General features: G+C 35.1%; 2 protein-coding genes across 4 annotated transcripts in view; both read left to right on the forward strand.

Annotated features, from left to right (window-relative positions):
* LOC132695545 (forkhead box protein P1) overlaps positions 1 to 9078 on the forward strand; it is a 130437-nt gene extending 121359 nt beyond the window's left edge. Inside the window, exons 8-15 of one of the 2 annotated variants that reach the window (XM_060659853.1) lie at positions 1000 to 1352; positions 1423 to 1467; positions 1564 to 1640; positions 1699 to 1800; positions 2888 to 3036; positions 6226 to 6298; positions 6353 to 6468; positions 6770 to 9078. In XM_060659853.1, coding sequence (XP_060515836.1) covers positions 1000 to 1352; positions 1423 to 1467; positions 1564 to 1640; positions 1699 to 1800; positions 2888 to 3036; positions 6226 to 6298; positions 6353 to 6468; positions 6770 to 6980 — 1126 coding nt within the window. In that variant the 3' untranslated portion in view covers positions 6981 to 9078. Of the gene's footprint in view, positions 1 to 999; positions 1353 to 1422; positions 1468 to 1563; positions 1641 to 1698; positions 1801 to 2887; positions 3037 to 3412; positions 3586 to 6225; positions 6299 to 6352; positions 6469 to 6769 lie in introns of both variants that reach the window. The other variant, XM_060659852.1, reaches the window with a different exon arrangement.
* A 564-nt stretch (positions 9079 to 9642) lies between these two features.
* Positions 9643 to 16080, forward strand: LOC132695569 (uncharacterized). 2 transcript variants are annotated; one of them, XM_060659883.1, is made up of 10 exons: positions 9643 to 9856; positions 10505 to 10724; positions 11298 to 11486; positions 11550 to 11728; positions 13600 to 14078; positions 14143 to 14252; positions 14308 to 14438; positions 14522 to 14834; positions 14890 to 14999; positions 15261 to 16080. In XM_060659883.1, exons 2-10 carry the CDS (start codon positions 10532 to 10534, stop codon positions 15474 to 15476), a joined length of 1920 nt encoding a protein of 639 aa, XP_060515866.1. In that variant the 5' UTR covers positions 9643 to 9856; positions 10505 to 10531; the 3' UTR covers positions 15477 to 16080. The 2 variants fall into 2 exon arrangements, with proteins under 2 accessions (XP_060515866.1, XP_060515865.1); XM_060659882.1 differs by having other exon boundaries at positions 9662 to 9856; positions 11295 to 11486; positions 15261 to 16079.
* Positions 16081 to 16209: the final 129 nt, after the last annotated feature.

The raw sequence follows: 16209 nt of genomic DNA on the forward strand, positions 1-16209 counted from the left end.
AACTAATAAAACAATAATAAGAAACGCTTTGAGGAGTGGCTGCAACCTATTAGATTTTTTTATAAAAAAAAATTTTATCTGCATTTGCACTGATTATATATATTTGGAAACGTGAAGTAGTATGAAAAAGAGCAGGAGGCAAAAGTTTCTAAATAAAACATGAAATGAAAAATATATATTTTTTAAATAAAATTTGAAATAAGGCAGTGCGTTTGAATAATACTAATAATAATGTTAATAATTATATTATTTGATTATTTTTGAATTACAGTCATAATTTTTTTATATAAATGATTATCATTGATAACCCATTTTTCGTTAATTTTGGTTATTATATTGATTAAAAAATACACTGCATTTTCGTCTTAGATTAGAATTCGCCAAATATTGATATCTATCAGATTATCACTCAAACAGGTGATTGCCCGAATTTTTTGGTTGGGTGCCAAAACGTTAGTTACTCTTGGAAAACTCCCGAAGTTCTTTTTAAAATTTCTCCAGCTATTTTTAATCAAACAATAAGCGATCGATAAGTCATTTGCCGAAAACAAACACAATAAATTCGTCCCGTTAACAGTGTATCAACATCGTAAACCTTCCTTTAACTATTAATCGGAAAAGAAACTATTTAGAAGATGCGCTAAGAAAGGGAATCGCTTCGAAAACAAAGTAATTATATAATTTTATGGTATACTTTATGCGCCATCGGTAATATTCTATTCTTCTTTTCTGTCTTCCGAGCGTTTAAAGTTTTGCCGCATTGTAAGCGTATCTTCGTTGTTTCCAAATAGAACGATTTCAAATTCCACTTGCAACAACTTCCTTTTGTCGAACGAAAAATATAAACTAGATTAAATAAGTTGAACGATTGCGAATAAGGAAAAAAACCTCTTTGACACATTTGACAACCTATTTCCTATATTATTTTTCTTTATTTGCCTGGAGTCACTAAACTTTGTAACCGGAATCACCTTACTTATAGTTTTACGTCAATTCCAGGCATTTAAACACAGAACACATCCTAGATGATAGATCAACCGCTCAAGCGCGTGTCCAAATGCAAGTAGTGTCGCAATTAGAACTCCAGTTACAAAAAGAAAGAGATAGATTGCAAGCCATGATGCACCATCTCCATTTATCAAAACAAATGGGGTCCCCAGACCCCCATAAAGACCCAACCGGTGCATCGGCTGGTAAAATAATCCCCGTTAGTTCCTCCGTTCCTCAGCCCCCCGTTTCGATGGGTCCCATGGTTTCCGCCAGATCACCGGTCCTTCATTCTCCAGCAACCAATGCGGCTGGACCAATCAGGAGGCGTCTTAGCGACAAATCGGCACTGTCATTAGCTGGAGGTAAGTGATTTGACGTTTAGGGTTCTCGAATGGTTTAAAGGTGAGCCAATTTTTTCCATGCTGCTAAAAGGCTTACCGTATATGCTAGAAAGAGCTGGACTTGATGTTCAACAAGGTATTAATTCATTATCGCATCAACAAATTAGAAACACGACATTTTACAAATATCCCCATTTGCAAAAACAGGAAAGTAACGAAAGTCTTATTGCAGAAATCCAAAGAAATAGAGAATTTTATAAAAACGCGGACGTCAGGCCACCATTCACCTACGCGTCGTTAATACGTCAGGTACGGTACATGCCACCAAACTAGATGGTTTAATTAATAACGAAGTCTGTGATTTTAGTCCATCATTGAATCGCCAGACAAGCAACTTACGCTAAACGAAATATACAATTGGTTCCAAAATACGTTCTGTTATTTCAGGAGGAACGCAGCCACTTGGAAGGTATTTAATATTTCTCTTTCAATTATTTGAAACCTCGACTAATCACTTAAACGTGACGATGAAACTACGATACTACTTAATAGCGTAATAATTAAAACGTAAAAATAATATATTCTGTTCATTTGTGAGCTAATTCGGTGAACGATGTCATGTATTTTTCGGTAAAGTACATAACCTACAGTTGTAATTTTTTTGAATATTTTACAGGTGTATCGCTTATAGCTTGCATGCGATTTTTCTTATCATTTAGGGAGGTTTGCGTTTAAATATATTTTTTTTGTTTTATTTTTATTTTATAACCCAAACTTTTATTTATTTTAAGTTATTTATTACTTTGGAAATTTGAAACCCACAGAATACTGTCAACTTTAAATGATAACCGCCATAACCGGCATTTGTACATTCATATCGCTAAAAATAAGTCATCTGTCCTGAAAATTTACTGTAAAAAAAACACTATTCATTTTTTTAAATACCAGAATATCTCATATGTTCGTTAAAATATATACATTTATCTAAATAATTTATAGAGGGTTCCTCAATATAAATAACCACGAAGCACCTATAACTTAATATACGCACTGGGGTCCTTCTTCCTCTAGCGGTTTAGACCGAAAATGTGAAATAAATTAAAATATGTCCCCAATATTGTCCTCGTTTATAGTATAATATTTGCTTTTGCGAACGGATAAAAATTTTGGTTATTAATGAACCAAAACACATAGCCCTTATCGCTAACAAAAAGCAAGGGTGGGAAGAAAATATATGTGAGCATACCGAGCATTTTGGAGCAAACCCACACCGACCAGCCTTTGATGAAACGAGATCATCTTTCCGGCTTTTTTTAAATTTTTATGTCTTGACGACAGGATTAAAAAGTGATGAAAGAAATTACACGGCATCAATAGCTTCCCAACTTCTGTACGTTTCTTGGGACGCTCTCTTGATTCCTTTCAAGACCCTAATAGCGATGGAGGACGAATATTATTACGAATATCCATTAATATTCTGTGGGTTTTGGAAGGTCGCAGCTTGCAAACCAGCGATAGGCGCATTGTTTATTCGGAGGTGTTTGATTTGTTGTTAGAACGCAGTTCGCCACAACCTGTCCCTCCACAAATGTTTCATGCGCGTGGAGAATGTTAAAGGAGCGGTGTGGACCGTTGACGAGGTGGAATTCTACAAGAGACGACCCCAGAGGTGCTCCTCGGGGCCGTTGGCCCAACCAGTCGTCGGGTACGTCTCCAAGGCCCGGTGCACTTTAAAAAAAATTCAATTTGTGTGTTTTGTGATTTTTTACATCTCCTTTATCTATTTTTACATTTTACCTTTTTATATATTTACTATATATTTTTTTGACTATCATTAACCATTTTGGCTTGTGTGGCGAGAATGTGTGAAAGTGTGTTTAGCCGGTTCAGTAACCGCATGGTCCGCGCAGGCGCCAGCTTGGGCTACTAACTGCGACGGCGATTGTATTGATTCCAAAAAGGACTTGGACGAAGGTATCGAGGTATTCGTTAAAAATTAACAAGTCGTGACGGCGACGAGCAAATAGTAAATGACCTTGACTTGATTGTTGTCTTTCTCTTTCTTGGGTCTGGGTGTGTAGAATGCGATTCGCACCAATCTGTCACTCCACAAGTGTTTTGTGCGCTACGAAGACGACTTCGGGTCATTCTGGATGGTGGATGATGCCGAATTCGTGAAGCGTCGCCACCTGTCCCGTGGCAGGCCACGGAAATATGACCCAACCCCATCACCCACTCCACCCCACTGCGCACAGTAAGCACCCAAAGTATAAAAAGAAAAACAAACGCGTCTCGCGTCGCGTGACGTGTCGCCATGCCGTGTGCTGCTGTCTGCTCGGCTCGTTTTGCTTGTCTTTTTTTTGCTCAAATTCGAAATCTCGCTGACCGCTGCTCACCAAACTTCATCCGAGACGATACAAATTCACCTATCTCTCTCTGTTGCTCTCTCCCTCCCCATTGTTCTGTGTCTTACTCGCTCACTCTCTCTATTTTCTTTTTCTTTCTCTCCAAATGACCATTTCCAAAAAATAAAGGTAATAAAATTCGTAAAAGTTCCTCGATCACAAAGCGGCCAGTGAGATTCGTGCTCAACAACTAACACAACACAGATCGATGTTATAGCTTTGTTGTTGTTTTTTTTTACTTATATAGAATCGTGGCCGTAGTCTGAGTTTTAGAAACTTTAGATTCTTATTTAGTTATTAGAATAGTTTGCCGATTACTTCGATAGTCGCGGGCCTGCCCCAATTCTCAAGACAAATATACCTTATACACCACACAACTCAGCTTTAGCTTGCCTTTACAATTTCATAAATTTTGCATGAAAACACGGCCATTTGTGTAGGTACTTTAAACCGAATTTTTCTTCACCTCAATTTTTCTTATGCCAATCCCTCCCACTCTCTCTCCCTGCCTGTCTCTCTTTTTCTCTATCCCTCCCTCGCCCTCGCGATATTATACATTGATATCGTTTTAATTTGATATATTGCTCTTTTAATACACAAACATATACAGGCCTAATTAACCAATAAAAAAAATTCAACCATTTATCAATTATGCGAAGAGGGAATCTTTAATGTTCTTTCATCCATTATTATATTGAAAAACCCATGATCTTGGAAATTGAACTCTGGTGTTTCAAATTGCAGCAAGGCTGCGTGTAGGCGAAGCTGATAATATCCTAATTTTCCGTCAAAAATTGAGAGTACCCTTCGGAAAAATTGCGGTAAAACTATAATCAATAAGTGTACCAGAAAAAAAACACCAGCGCACTTTTTTTGTGGAGTACTCAAAATGACCGAAACCAAAAATTTTATTTAAAAAACGCAAAAAATGGTGTCAAGGCATCGGAAACTTACCAGAACCAGAAGCTCATATATAAAAATCAAATCAAAAACCGGAAATTTCAGTTACCCGCAATTTTTCGCAAATATATTGTGTTCGCATATTATTAAACTATGCAACTATGCCCCACAATTTTTAAACTCGCGGCCAATCCTCCAAACGGGCTAAAACTTCAGTTCAGTTGAGCATCTATCAAATATCCCACAAATACATACCTGTCATACGTGCGAATTCCAGAATTGCTTTACATCGGTTCAATCAAATCTGTCGCTCATATTTGCCGGGAACATGTAAAACGTGTGTATATATGGCGAAATAGAAAAGATGAAACTTGCTACGAAAAAATAAACAGTAGAAATTACATACGACATGTGACCTGCTCTCTGTTCCAGTCCGAGTTCATGTATATGTACATCCCCCAAAATTTGCACGTACAAAACACATACAGGCGGCTGTAAAAATGCGATTTTAGATCGTAGAAAGGTACAGGGTCGGCCTAAGGACACGTTCCGATTTCAGTTTGCCCGTTTTTTTGGTATTAAACAGTATCGTTTACAAATGTATTCGGATACTTTTCTATTTTAAACAACTGTGTCACGTCGGTAAATCAATTTTTTTGGCGTAATTTTTTTTACAGTCGGTTTATGTGTCATCCGACCTCAGGCCGGCCCTGAAAATAATCAACATAGTTGAGAGCCGGCTTATGGAATGTTTGGATTAGCGCATACTGTATATCGTACGCGAAATCGTTTTCTACTTTCAATTACACGGTATGACAATTTTAATTGAAACCGCGAAAACGCCGAACGTACAATAATCTGCATTTTATGTCATTGAATGAATGTGAATTTTAGTCTGAAAATGACCGGGTACTGAACTAATCGACCAAATGTAAGAGTTTTTGAACAATTTGGTCCGTTATTCCTTACCCATGTTTTGCTCGCCGTCGAAAGCAATATGGTTAAAGGTAAAATTGGGTACATACTAACTAAAATAGTTTAACTACTTAGATTTTCTTCTCCAATTCCATTTTTTTCCTATTTTTCATTCATCTAAATGTCGCATGTTTTAAACATTTTACATTTTGAGATATTTTTCACATGTTCCTGTGTGCTTTTTAATACTCTTTGTGCAGATTATTTAAATATTTCTCGTAATAAAAAAACACTGGTCAGTCAATCACTACTCCGGACGCCATCGGATGTTTGGGTAAGTGCATACAGGAACATTAAATTTGAGACTATTTTCTTTTCGTCTATTCTTGTATTGCCTTTATTCAAGAAAAACTATTCATTCTTTGACACATCTATTTCTCCAAAATAATAATAATAATAATAATAATAATAATAATTTTTCTTGAATATAAAAATCATTGCTCGCTCATCACTACCATCCCTTGGGTTACACCAACAACGTATCAACCATCGAGAGGTACGTCGTTTTGCCCTTTTTTTCACTTTCCGCTTTTCTCGTTTTCTAAATGTGTTCATTAACGTTCCCAAAATTGTTTTTGAAAAAAATCTTACTTAAATTATATTCCGCTCTTTAGGGGTGCTTCATCCAAAAGCCCTACAATGAATCACAGTCCCACCCTGTATGGAGACCACTTGTCAGCCAATCAGGTAACGTTTTTAAATTTTCCAGCATTACACACTCCTACAACTAATCGAAACTAGTTTATACAGGCCTCCCTTATGGACGAAAATAACTTGTCGTTTTTGACTAATCCGTCTATGATGCCTGGACGGCCAAGAGATCGATCTGAATCACCTCCCCACGATCCTCATATCAGGTAATGTACAACTTCACGCATATCAAAAGATAAATTTTGAAAGAACCAGAGGCTTACTGTGCTTAATTAACAATTACCTTTTTTGCCTCGTTTGAACTTGATATGTCTCAGCTAAATAAAATCCGTTAATTATTTCATCAAGAAAACTAAGCAGGTTGATAAATCAAATCCGCGAGTTGCTTTTTGTTTATTACCAAATTCACCCAATTCCAATAAAAACATTAAAGAGTAAATTAAACTCGACTTCCCTGAATGTTCTTGGTAAAAAGAAAGGTTAATAGGGCCCACCTACGTTGTTTAGGTCTCCGATGAACGGAGGACTACACATAAAGCAAGAACTGGTAAATCAAGAGCACCACTTAGTTAGAGAGCCAGATCAAATGCATCACATGATTAAGAGGGAAATGCATTCGGAATACGAAGACATGGAGCAAGAGCAGCATTCAGAAAACATGGCGGAAGATCTAACCATATCTTCCGATCACACCGAGACGAACATTTTAGACGCATAGTGATTATGTGAGTAAATTAGTGAGTGTGATAAAGACGACTTAAACAAGATCTCGAATTCATAAAAACTACCATGCGCAAACGCCGGATCGATTAGAATAAGTAGTTGATTTTTCCGATTGTCGACTGTGTCGCCACTACCATCAAGAAGCGAGACGACGATACTTAATTTTTGTACATTTATGTGTAAATACAAGACAGTACTGTTATTTGTTTAGGAACGAAGTCAAATATTGATTAGTCAGTATGATTTCTTTATATACAGGGTTATTTGTTATAATATTATGGTGGACTCTATTTTTGGCCAAGCCAGGGACATTTTAATGAAATACTGTTATCGCACCGTAAGATGTTTCTTTTAGCATATCAGTTTTTGCTATGTGCGCGCTATGAGATAGGATGACGGCCGAGAAAGTGCGAAACGTCTATGCCAAATAATAACTGTTCGTGTTTAAAAAAAAAATCGTTGCGCTCATATAGTGATGTAAAATAAGCAATACTGTAAATTATTATCGTTAAGCATCCGTGCTAATATATTTATCTCTACGAGGGAAAAAAAATTATTCCATATCATTATCTAAAATAAAAGCATATATCAGTGTAAAAAATGTAGTTAAAAAACATTTTCGTAATTAAAAAAAACTTTCACTTAGGACATTTCGAAGTATAGACTAAAAGTTCAATTTAATCAGCAATCGCAGTATTTGTATCCTTTCTTTCTCAATATACAGGGGTGTAAATTTAACACGATCTCCTTGATATTTAATACAGTTCTATCAAAAAATTTAAACATACCTATAGTTTTTAGATCAGGTACACTCACTGGGTGTTTAATATAAAACAAAGTAAAAATAAATAACCTAAAATCCAAAATAATGGTATCCAAGCACTTACAGTTGTTCTAACTTAATAACACGCTGTACATCTTATCCAAATCTCTTTTTTGTCCAGCGAATTCTTCATATTTTTCGAACAAATATTATTTGTTACGCGATAAAATTACACCCTGTATATTAATCGAGATGTAAAATTGCCAAATAAATGTACGGACGGGGAGTGTTGAAAAAGTATAAAACGATTCAGTTTGAGTTTCCGGGTTATTGATTTGCGTCACAATTTATGTTAAGTACAAATAGCGTTAAGATGTACTTTTTACACTCGTCGTGTATATATGTGATAGACTCTTTAGTTCTTTGCTTATAGAAAAAACACTTTTAAAAAGTATTTTATAGATTTTTAAAATTTATGAATATGTTTTGCCGAAACGGGTTGAAAATTTCAAAAATTCTGCGTAGGACCATTAACTAGCATAGGTTGCAAAAAGATTGCCTACATATCATTGTAGAAAAGAAACTACTGAAACGCCGATTGATAATACGTTTATTTTAGGGGTGTGTTTTTCAACCCGTTTTTAATCTCGATATATTCCCCTTAGTACGAGATATTTTGAAAAAGGTGTGAGAATAGATGGATTTTTTTTTTACTATTTAAGTTATTTATTGTTAAAACGATGTGAGATATACGTACTGTATGTATATTTATATGCTTAATTAACGATTTGAGATAACATTTTTTAATCGGAAGTTTCTACCAAATTCCTTTGAACGCAGTTGGTCTCAGTCGGTGAAAAGAAAGTTTGAACAGTATATACTGATTGGTTCCCTTTTAATGTTATATTTTTTAGTTATACCTGGGGACATTTTTCTTATATGATTAGCAATTTTAACATTGTTGTACCGCTCCTTCTCAGATTTTTCTATAAACAAAAAGGGATACTACTTCAGAATAAGCTTTTATATTTAGAATTGATCACGCATACAAATTTTTCTTGCCAAACTCCTTCAAAGTTATATGTTTCGATAACACCTCAACTCGTGATCAGCTCTGAAGCAGTTATTATTGTTTTATCCGTCCTTGTATTCCTTTTGTTGAAACGCATTTCTCTCAGCGAAATTATGTTCATCAGTTAACTTTTGATATATTTGTTTGTAAATACAATATAGAATTTTTTATATCTTTTGAAACAAATTATGCCTACTTTTATGACATGGTATTCCCAAAAAGTTGTAACTTATTACCGATTATTGATGTAAAAGTAAATAAACCAAAAATTAAGAAATTACATTTTTATTTTCGACACACTCTATCCGAAATATCTTCATTTGCAGCAACTAGGGCCATCTGTGAAACAGAGTCGTAACTTTTGTAAGCCAAGGCAACGAAATTGAACATTTCGCAGCTGTCTGTTCTATCGAAGTTCCTTGAAGTGGAGATAGAGTTGGTTTACCTGGTGCTTAATAGATGATGTGTAAATCATACGCCACTGATCGAACCTTATAAATCTTAGACACACTAGTCAGCAATTTTGTAGTTAACTTAAAAAACAGTTTAAAAAACCCATCGTCTCTATGGGTGTGTGTACCAAACTTTTGGATCACCGAGTATACATCAATAAATTCTCATTATATTAATAAAAAAAAGACAAAACGATAATTAATATACATTTTCTGACAAGTATTTGAAAATATTTTTAAATATCTAAAAATCGGTATTTTGTTGGTAGAAAAATCGCTATCATCTTCAGTTGTCGAATGTCAAAATCTACTAGAAATTTTCTAGAGGCCGATTTAGGTAGAATTTACCTGAAAAACCGCAAATTCAGCACATTTAATAAAAATTGCTTTCTCCATCGATCGATTAACTAAAATTAATTAAAACTTCCGGAGAGCAACCCTATGGTGTTTTTTACGTCTTCTAAATTATTGACCAAAAGGCGGAACGATAGAAGTGCGCGCATGGCCTTTAGGGTACTCTATTTTGATTTATAAAGTTCTTAGGAGAGTTCTCATTTCATTCACGAGTTTGATGACGAAATAAGGTAAGTTTTGTTTGAAACACCCTAGTTGCCTTTTATGTTGTTTGCAAAGCTATTACAGCAATGACGTTATTTATTGTTTTTAGTGAACTCTTGTAATAATAGCATTCGTTTAGCCTCTGCAAAATGGCAACGCCTTTATCGTAACAATTTGTGTTTCAACACGAATACGTCGTAATTTCTAGTCATTGTTATGCTCCATACTCCACAATCTTAACCCATTTTGAAGGAGTACCAGATTGATTATTTGATATAAATGTCGATTGAATAACTTATGCAACAGGTTTTTTCAAAATCTAAAAAAATATTGTCTAGGAAGGAAAATTCTGCTTTGTCTCTAGCGTTCTTATTTAGTCTCCATTTTATTATTTCGCTTTTACTTGTTTGAAATTGGAATAGAGGAGGAAATCTCAACATAAATCTAATTGTTAAAAAATGACCGACGCAAGTGTCCTCGTCATATTTAAAACTCCAGTCACTAAAATATTTAATTCATAGAAATGGGTAAATATCAAAGTAAAATTGGTAAGAGCAAACTTATTAACAAAATTCCCAATATTTTATATAGAAGTTCATGTCAAAGGTAGGGTAGGGCTCCCAAACCCTATTATTGAAGTCAATATAGTATTTTGACTAAACGAGTACTTTTAGGCACCGATAATTCATTTATCCTCCGGAATGGGTACGATACAGGTGATCTTATTATTAATAACTGTTATCAATTTCGGAGATCCCGCATTTGGGCAAAGCGACTCACTAAAAAGTGCACTAAATGCGATAGATCGACGTACAAAAGATTTGTCGGAATATGAAGACGAATACGGTTATTCAGTTGACAGACCCGATGATACAGTCTTCCTAAATAATCCAGGTATGTAATAATAAGCTGCAAGTCTGTAGAGTAAAAATAATCACGAAACACGAGTATAAGGGGGGGGGGGGGGGGGTGAAAGTAGAGCCGGAAATAGTACCCATACAAAATATTCCATTTCTAATACCACAGACATCGAAATAATCATTTCAAAGAATCATTTATTTGTAAGTACACCAAAACCGTCATATTTTTAATTTTAACTCCTGAAGATAGAAATTCATCAGATTGTTGAAAACTACATTACGCAAAATAAAAAAAAAAAACAAAGCAAAGAAATATAAATATTTTATTTACAATTGCGTCGGTTGTTTATAAATCGAACTTGTTGACGTTTCACCAATCATCCTGTTGAATTCTTCAGAGCTTAATTGAAACTGAAACAGTTATCAGTATCAGCTGTGAAGAAGCCAACAGGATGATTGGCGAAATGGCGGCAAGCTTGAAGAATCGAGATTTGTAAATAGTATTGCAGTACCCCGTGGTAAAACTTGTTAAAAAGGTGGTGTTCTAATTGGTGTCAGTAAAAGGACCCAACAGGACCTATGAATATAGCAACAATTTTTGCAGCAGATCGCAGATTCGACAGAGCCGAGCCGATAGGAAAACCTTTAGTCGACTATTTAGACGATGATAGTTTTGAACCAGTCACCAAACGAATTTCGACTGCATTCAGAGAGAGGCTGGAAGAAGATAAACAAAGGCAAATGGAGGAGTTGGCCAGAAACCTATTATCTAATCTTGAAACCAATACAATAGCCGGTAATTCTATTGCGCATATAACATCGTTAAAAAAAATATTTTAGTAACTTGCTTTAACCCCAGGCAACGCTGATGATGATTACCTCCGTCAGCTGTGGGAAAGATACTATGGAAACGAGGTTAACTCTTACAATTACGCAACCGGTCCAGTCAAACGTTATTATCCTTCTTACGGCATAGAAAATATTGGACTTAGGAAGCGGGGCAGATATGTGGAGAACGACGATGAACCTCTTTATACCGTAAGTATGACGTATCCCTAAAAGAAAAATTGCTTGATGCGTTTTTATTTATTTTATGCTTAGCATTAACTAAACTGTGATGCGGAAACAGCTAGGATATTGAGCTTCTGAAATAGCAATATCGAGTTAGTTTATCGTTTGTAATTTAAGAATATTTCCTGTCGAGTTAACCTGAAAAACAATAACGTTCACTGGGAGGCTATAAGAAGAAAGGTTTATGCCGTATTTTTATTCGCTAACGGATTTGATTACGACAATTCAGGAGAAATATTTCTGCATTTGATCCTTGATAATAAAAATTATGGGGATTCGTTTTATGTCGCTAGCGTATTATATAACAATACAATCCATAGCTTATCCCCTTGCATGTATTTACAGCTGAACTGTAGAAAGGTGATCTATGAGTATAACACCAATGTTGTAGGGTCTAATATGTAGATTTAATATTACCTAGTTTTTTATGTCCAAGATGTGCCAAAAAATCATAGTATATCAAAGTAATATATTTTTTTAATTGTATATTACTTCGTAAAAAGAAATGTACTTTTACGCTGTTTTAAAAAGTAAATAACGTGTTATAGTCGTTTACATTAAGGCCAGAATCATCCAAAAATATAATCGTCACTTAGTGGACCATGCTTCGTCATGGCGTCACACCAACGCCAATTTTGGTGTTTAATTATGACAGTTATAGCATATCTTGAATATTATTGTTGTTCAAAATTGAAAAATGCAAATAGGGAGACAATATATGGAAATACACAGGGAAAGGGCATACCATGCAAAAGGGCATTTCAAAGAAACAAAACTTGGGAGAGGAAAACTAGGCAGTCCAGATAAAGATTTATAAACTTGCTATTATATGTATTACTTAAATAGGTTTGTTAAACAACTTGCTTGGCCAAATTAAATTAAATTCCATACTGAGTTTTTGAAAAATTTGGTGAACTTGAAAAAAATAAATTCCATTCTTTTAAATTTACCAAAGTTCAGCATTTGACTGGAAAAAATAAGCCTCAGCGATTAGCATTCTGTAGACATATGTTGATTAGTGATCCAGGATTTTTGCATAAAATAGAAACAAACATACAGCACTGGTCGGTAGAAAAATCTGAAAATGATTTGTAAGTTAAAAGTTTGGTGTGGTTTCAAAAATAGCAAAATGATCGGACCGATTTTTCATAACCGTCCGGAGAAACCTAATTAAAAATACGGCGCAATATACTGTTTTGTGGGGGTATTTAAAAAACAAAATTTATTTGGGGCATGGTGGCAACATGGATGACATTAAAGAATTAATTATTGATTGATTGAACTAATTATTGATAATTGAAGTTACAAAGAGAGTATCAACTGTGTATTCAGTAAAACGGAGGACATTTTTAACATTAAGTGCCACATTCCTAGTCAATAAATTAGTGTTTATATATTTGCATTATCTATACATTTTTTATGTAATATATTCCGCTCGCCCTATTTGCATTTTTCATATTCGATATTTCGAATGTTTGGTCCATTGAATTATTCATTTTTGACGAATAGTATTCAAGAAATGCTACAACTGTCACAATTAAACAAAAGAAGGTCGGCTAAGTGACGATTTTGTTGAACGTTATATATTATTGAAATAATATACACGACTTACAATTTTAAAAAGTATAACCTCGACATGTTGGGCACACCTTGTATATAAATAAGGGTGTAATATTAAATCCACACATTAAACTCTACAGGTTTTCCATTAAACTCTTTTTTCTAAAAAGTAAAATAAAAATTTAGAGCGGTAGCATTTATATCACGTTTTAGACTTTTATTTGTTTTAAAGCGGAGCAGGATTTATCTATCTAAAACTCGGGCAATTCATTTAATAGGTGCACCACCACGTTCCCAGAGACGATGACACAGATTACCAAGTGAATCTTAGAAATCGATATTTGCAAAGGGCGAGCAACTTCGGCCAACCGCGTTACCCGCATTCGAATAAAAGGTTCTCTGTCACGAAACGATCGAGCAATTACATACCGGGTGAACGCAAACGATCGGTCAAAAAGCAAACCGACCCGAAAGTCGAAAAAGACTTGAGCAACATTTTCGGCAAGCAAAAAAGCGACGACGAGAAAAACGCTACTACAGAAAAGCCAAAACTCGAGATAAATCACGAAGAAGTTCTCAAGAATGTCGAAAAGAAAAGCGTAAATAAAGAAGTGGATATTAATAAGGAAGTGTTTTCTCCCGTCGATACGCCCAATAATAAACCAAAGCAGGCGCAAAAAAAAGCCATCGATTGGTCAGATTATTTTGGTCTCGATAGACGTAAGAAATCCGAAAATAGCGGCTTAGACAAAGAATGGTAATCTCAGTTTCCATTAAGTCCTTTCTACAAACTGATGGCGATCTAATGTATCGTTTTGTAGGCTGGTTGAACGTTTCCATAAAGCTGTTGCCATAACTGCCAAGAAAAGAAACGCCGAACCATTGCAATCCATTCGGAATCACGCCGCAAAAGGAAAAAAAGAATCCAGTGGTTTGTCACATCGTGCTAATTTATTTCGATAATTCTAGTACGACGTATTTTGCAGATACGAACCAATTGAAAGAAGAACAAAGAATCGAAGATATCGATGCCAAATTGAAAACCATGGAAGATAAAATCGTCGACGATGCATTGAAATATACAGGAGCCCATCAAGATGACGGCGATTCTAGAGAAGTAAAAAAAATATTATGTTTTTAGGCATTCAAGCTGCCACATTTATCATTTTTGATGCGGAAATTAGCGAATATTTTTTTCAGATACAAGAAGTTAAAGACAACATAATTTCTCGTCTAGCGGCCGCTTACAGTTTGGAAAAAATGCGCAATGCCTTAGAAGAGTACAAAAACGCCATTGCCAATGAAAAGGCACGATTGAAGCAAGAAGGCAAATTATTTGACGACTATTTATATGAAGAAAAGCGCGTGTCTGTGCCTAGAAAAGAAGCGGTCGATGACAGCAGAGATACAACTGATGGAGATAATAATATCAAATGTACATCGTCCGAGGATTGCCACGAACAAAATTACAAAACTCCCGCCGAAATTTTGGATAGTCACTTTGCCAATATAGGTAAGAATCTGCAGTGTTTTTGCAGTATTTACAGCACAATAACGTAATTGTTTAGATCAATGTCCAGCAATTCAAAGAGCTTGCAACGATGTAGCCTCAATTATGGGTCATTTTGGTCACGTGTTCGAGAGAGCATGCAATATCCACCAGATGTGTCTCCTATGCGTAAGTTCCCACGTGTGGCGACAAATGAAAAATCATAAATTAAATTACATAAATACTGTTTACAAAACTTCTGGATTCCTCCCTCCGTCGGTTTTTGCCGAGTCGAAATTGCTGACGTTTCGCCAATCATCCTGTTGGCTTCTTAAGAGCGTGACTGAAACTGAGCAAAAACCGACGCAGCAGGAATCCAGAAGTTTTGTAAATAGTATTACAGTAGCCTGTGGAAGTTTCTTTGAAAAATTATAAATTAAATATTTTTAGAGCGATAATAGTTGGTTCTCTCCGACTCGCCAGTGCAACACGCTATTCCTAGATAAGGCATACGACTTGTGCAAAGGCAAAGAAGAATGTCAAAAAGAGGCCCAACGTTCCATTCGTTATATGTTAGATATTAACAGGTCTCTTCAAGCCCAATCTTCCGTGGCAGAAGAATGTGAAATCGCATGCCCGGATAACCATCAGCCGGTATCGCAATAACTGTCATTTTAAGGATCCTTATTGTATACCGAGATTTTAAAGCATGTCAAAACAAATCGACTTATGTATCTTCCGTCTGTCCTTCAAAGTAAAAAGGAACACTTTTCTAGCTCTGTGTATAAAAAAAAAGCATTATCATTAAAATTTAGAAAACAGAATAATTATAAATGTCTAGCTGTTGCTTTCAAAACTGTTAACTGTTAAATCTGTAAGGTAAGATCGCATCGCTTCAAACCCAAAACGAACATCTAACGTGTTTTGAGCGATCAGCAAAATGAAGTAATTTAAAAAATATCTTTAAATTTTAAAAAAAGAATAGAACACGACGTGAAAAATTGTATATCGATGTACTCATAGTTTAGAAAAACACAATGTACTAGGAGAGAATTTTAACAGCGAGTTGCGAAGATAATAAAAAAATTATTTTGGTTGGTAAAACGACCTCATTTGCTCTGTAATAATTGTGACAATAATATATCAAATCCAGAATATCAATTCATTACAGGGTTCCGATTGATTATTAAAAAATGCGGTCGTTTTGAATGGTTTATTTATAACGCGAGGAGATTGAAATGACTGTTTCTAGACTATACTATTTCAATATATTTTAATGGTAAAAATACTGTTTGTTTCATTTCTCAACCAACTGAGCGAATATTTCCCTTACATTGTCATTCAGTTTCAGTTGAACGCAATTATCTCATAAAATGGTTAACTGAAATTTGCTTAAACT

This window comes from Cylas formicarius, unplaced genomic scaffold (assembly GCF_029955315.1).
Source record: "Cylas formicarius isolate icCylForm1 unplaced genomic scaffold, icCylForm1.1 PGA_scaffold_12__32_contigs__length_19106922, whole genome shotgun sequence".
NCBI lineage: Eukaryota > Metazoa > Arthropoda > Insecta > Coleoptera > Brentidae > Cylas > Cylas formicarius.

What these genes read in the sequence shown, in the direction of transcription:
- LOC132695569 (XM_060659882.1), top strand. Translation starts at nt 10,532, where the DNA reads ATGGGTACGATACAGGTGATCTTATTATTAATAACTGTTATCAATTTC. An exon ending in ACGATGAACCTCTTTATACC is followed by an intron (nt 11,729 to 13,599) that starts GTAAGTATGACG and finishes TTCATTTAATAG; the next exon opens with GTGCACCACCACGTTCCCAG. An exon ending in AGGAAAAAAAGAATCCAGTG is followed by an intron (nt 14,253 to 14,307) that starts GTTTGTCACATC and finishes CGTATTTTGCAG; the next exon opens with ATACGAACCAATTGAAAGAA.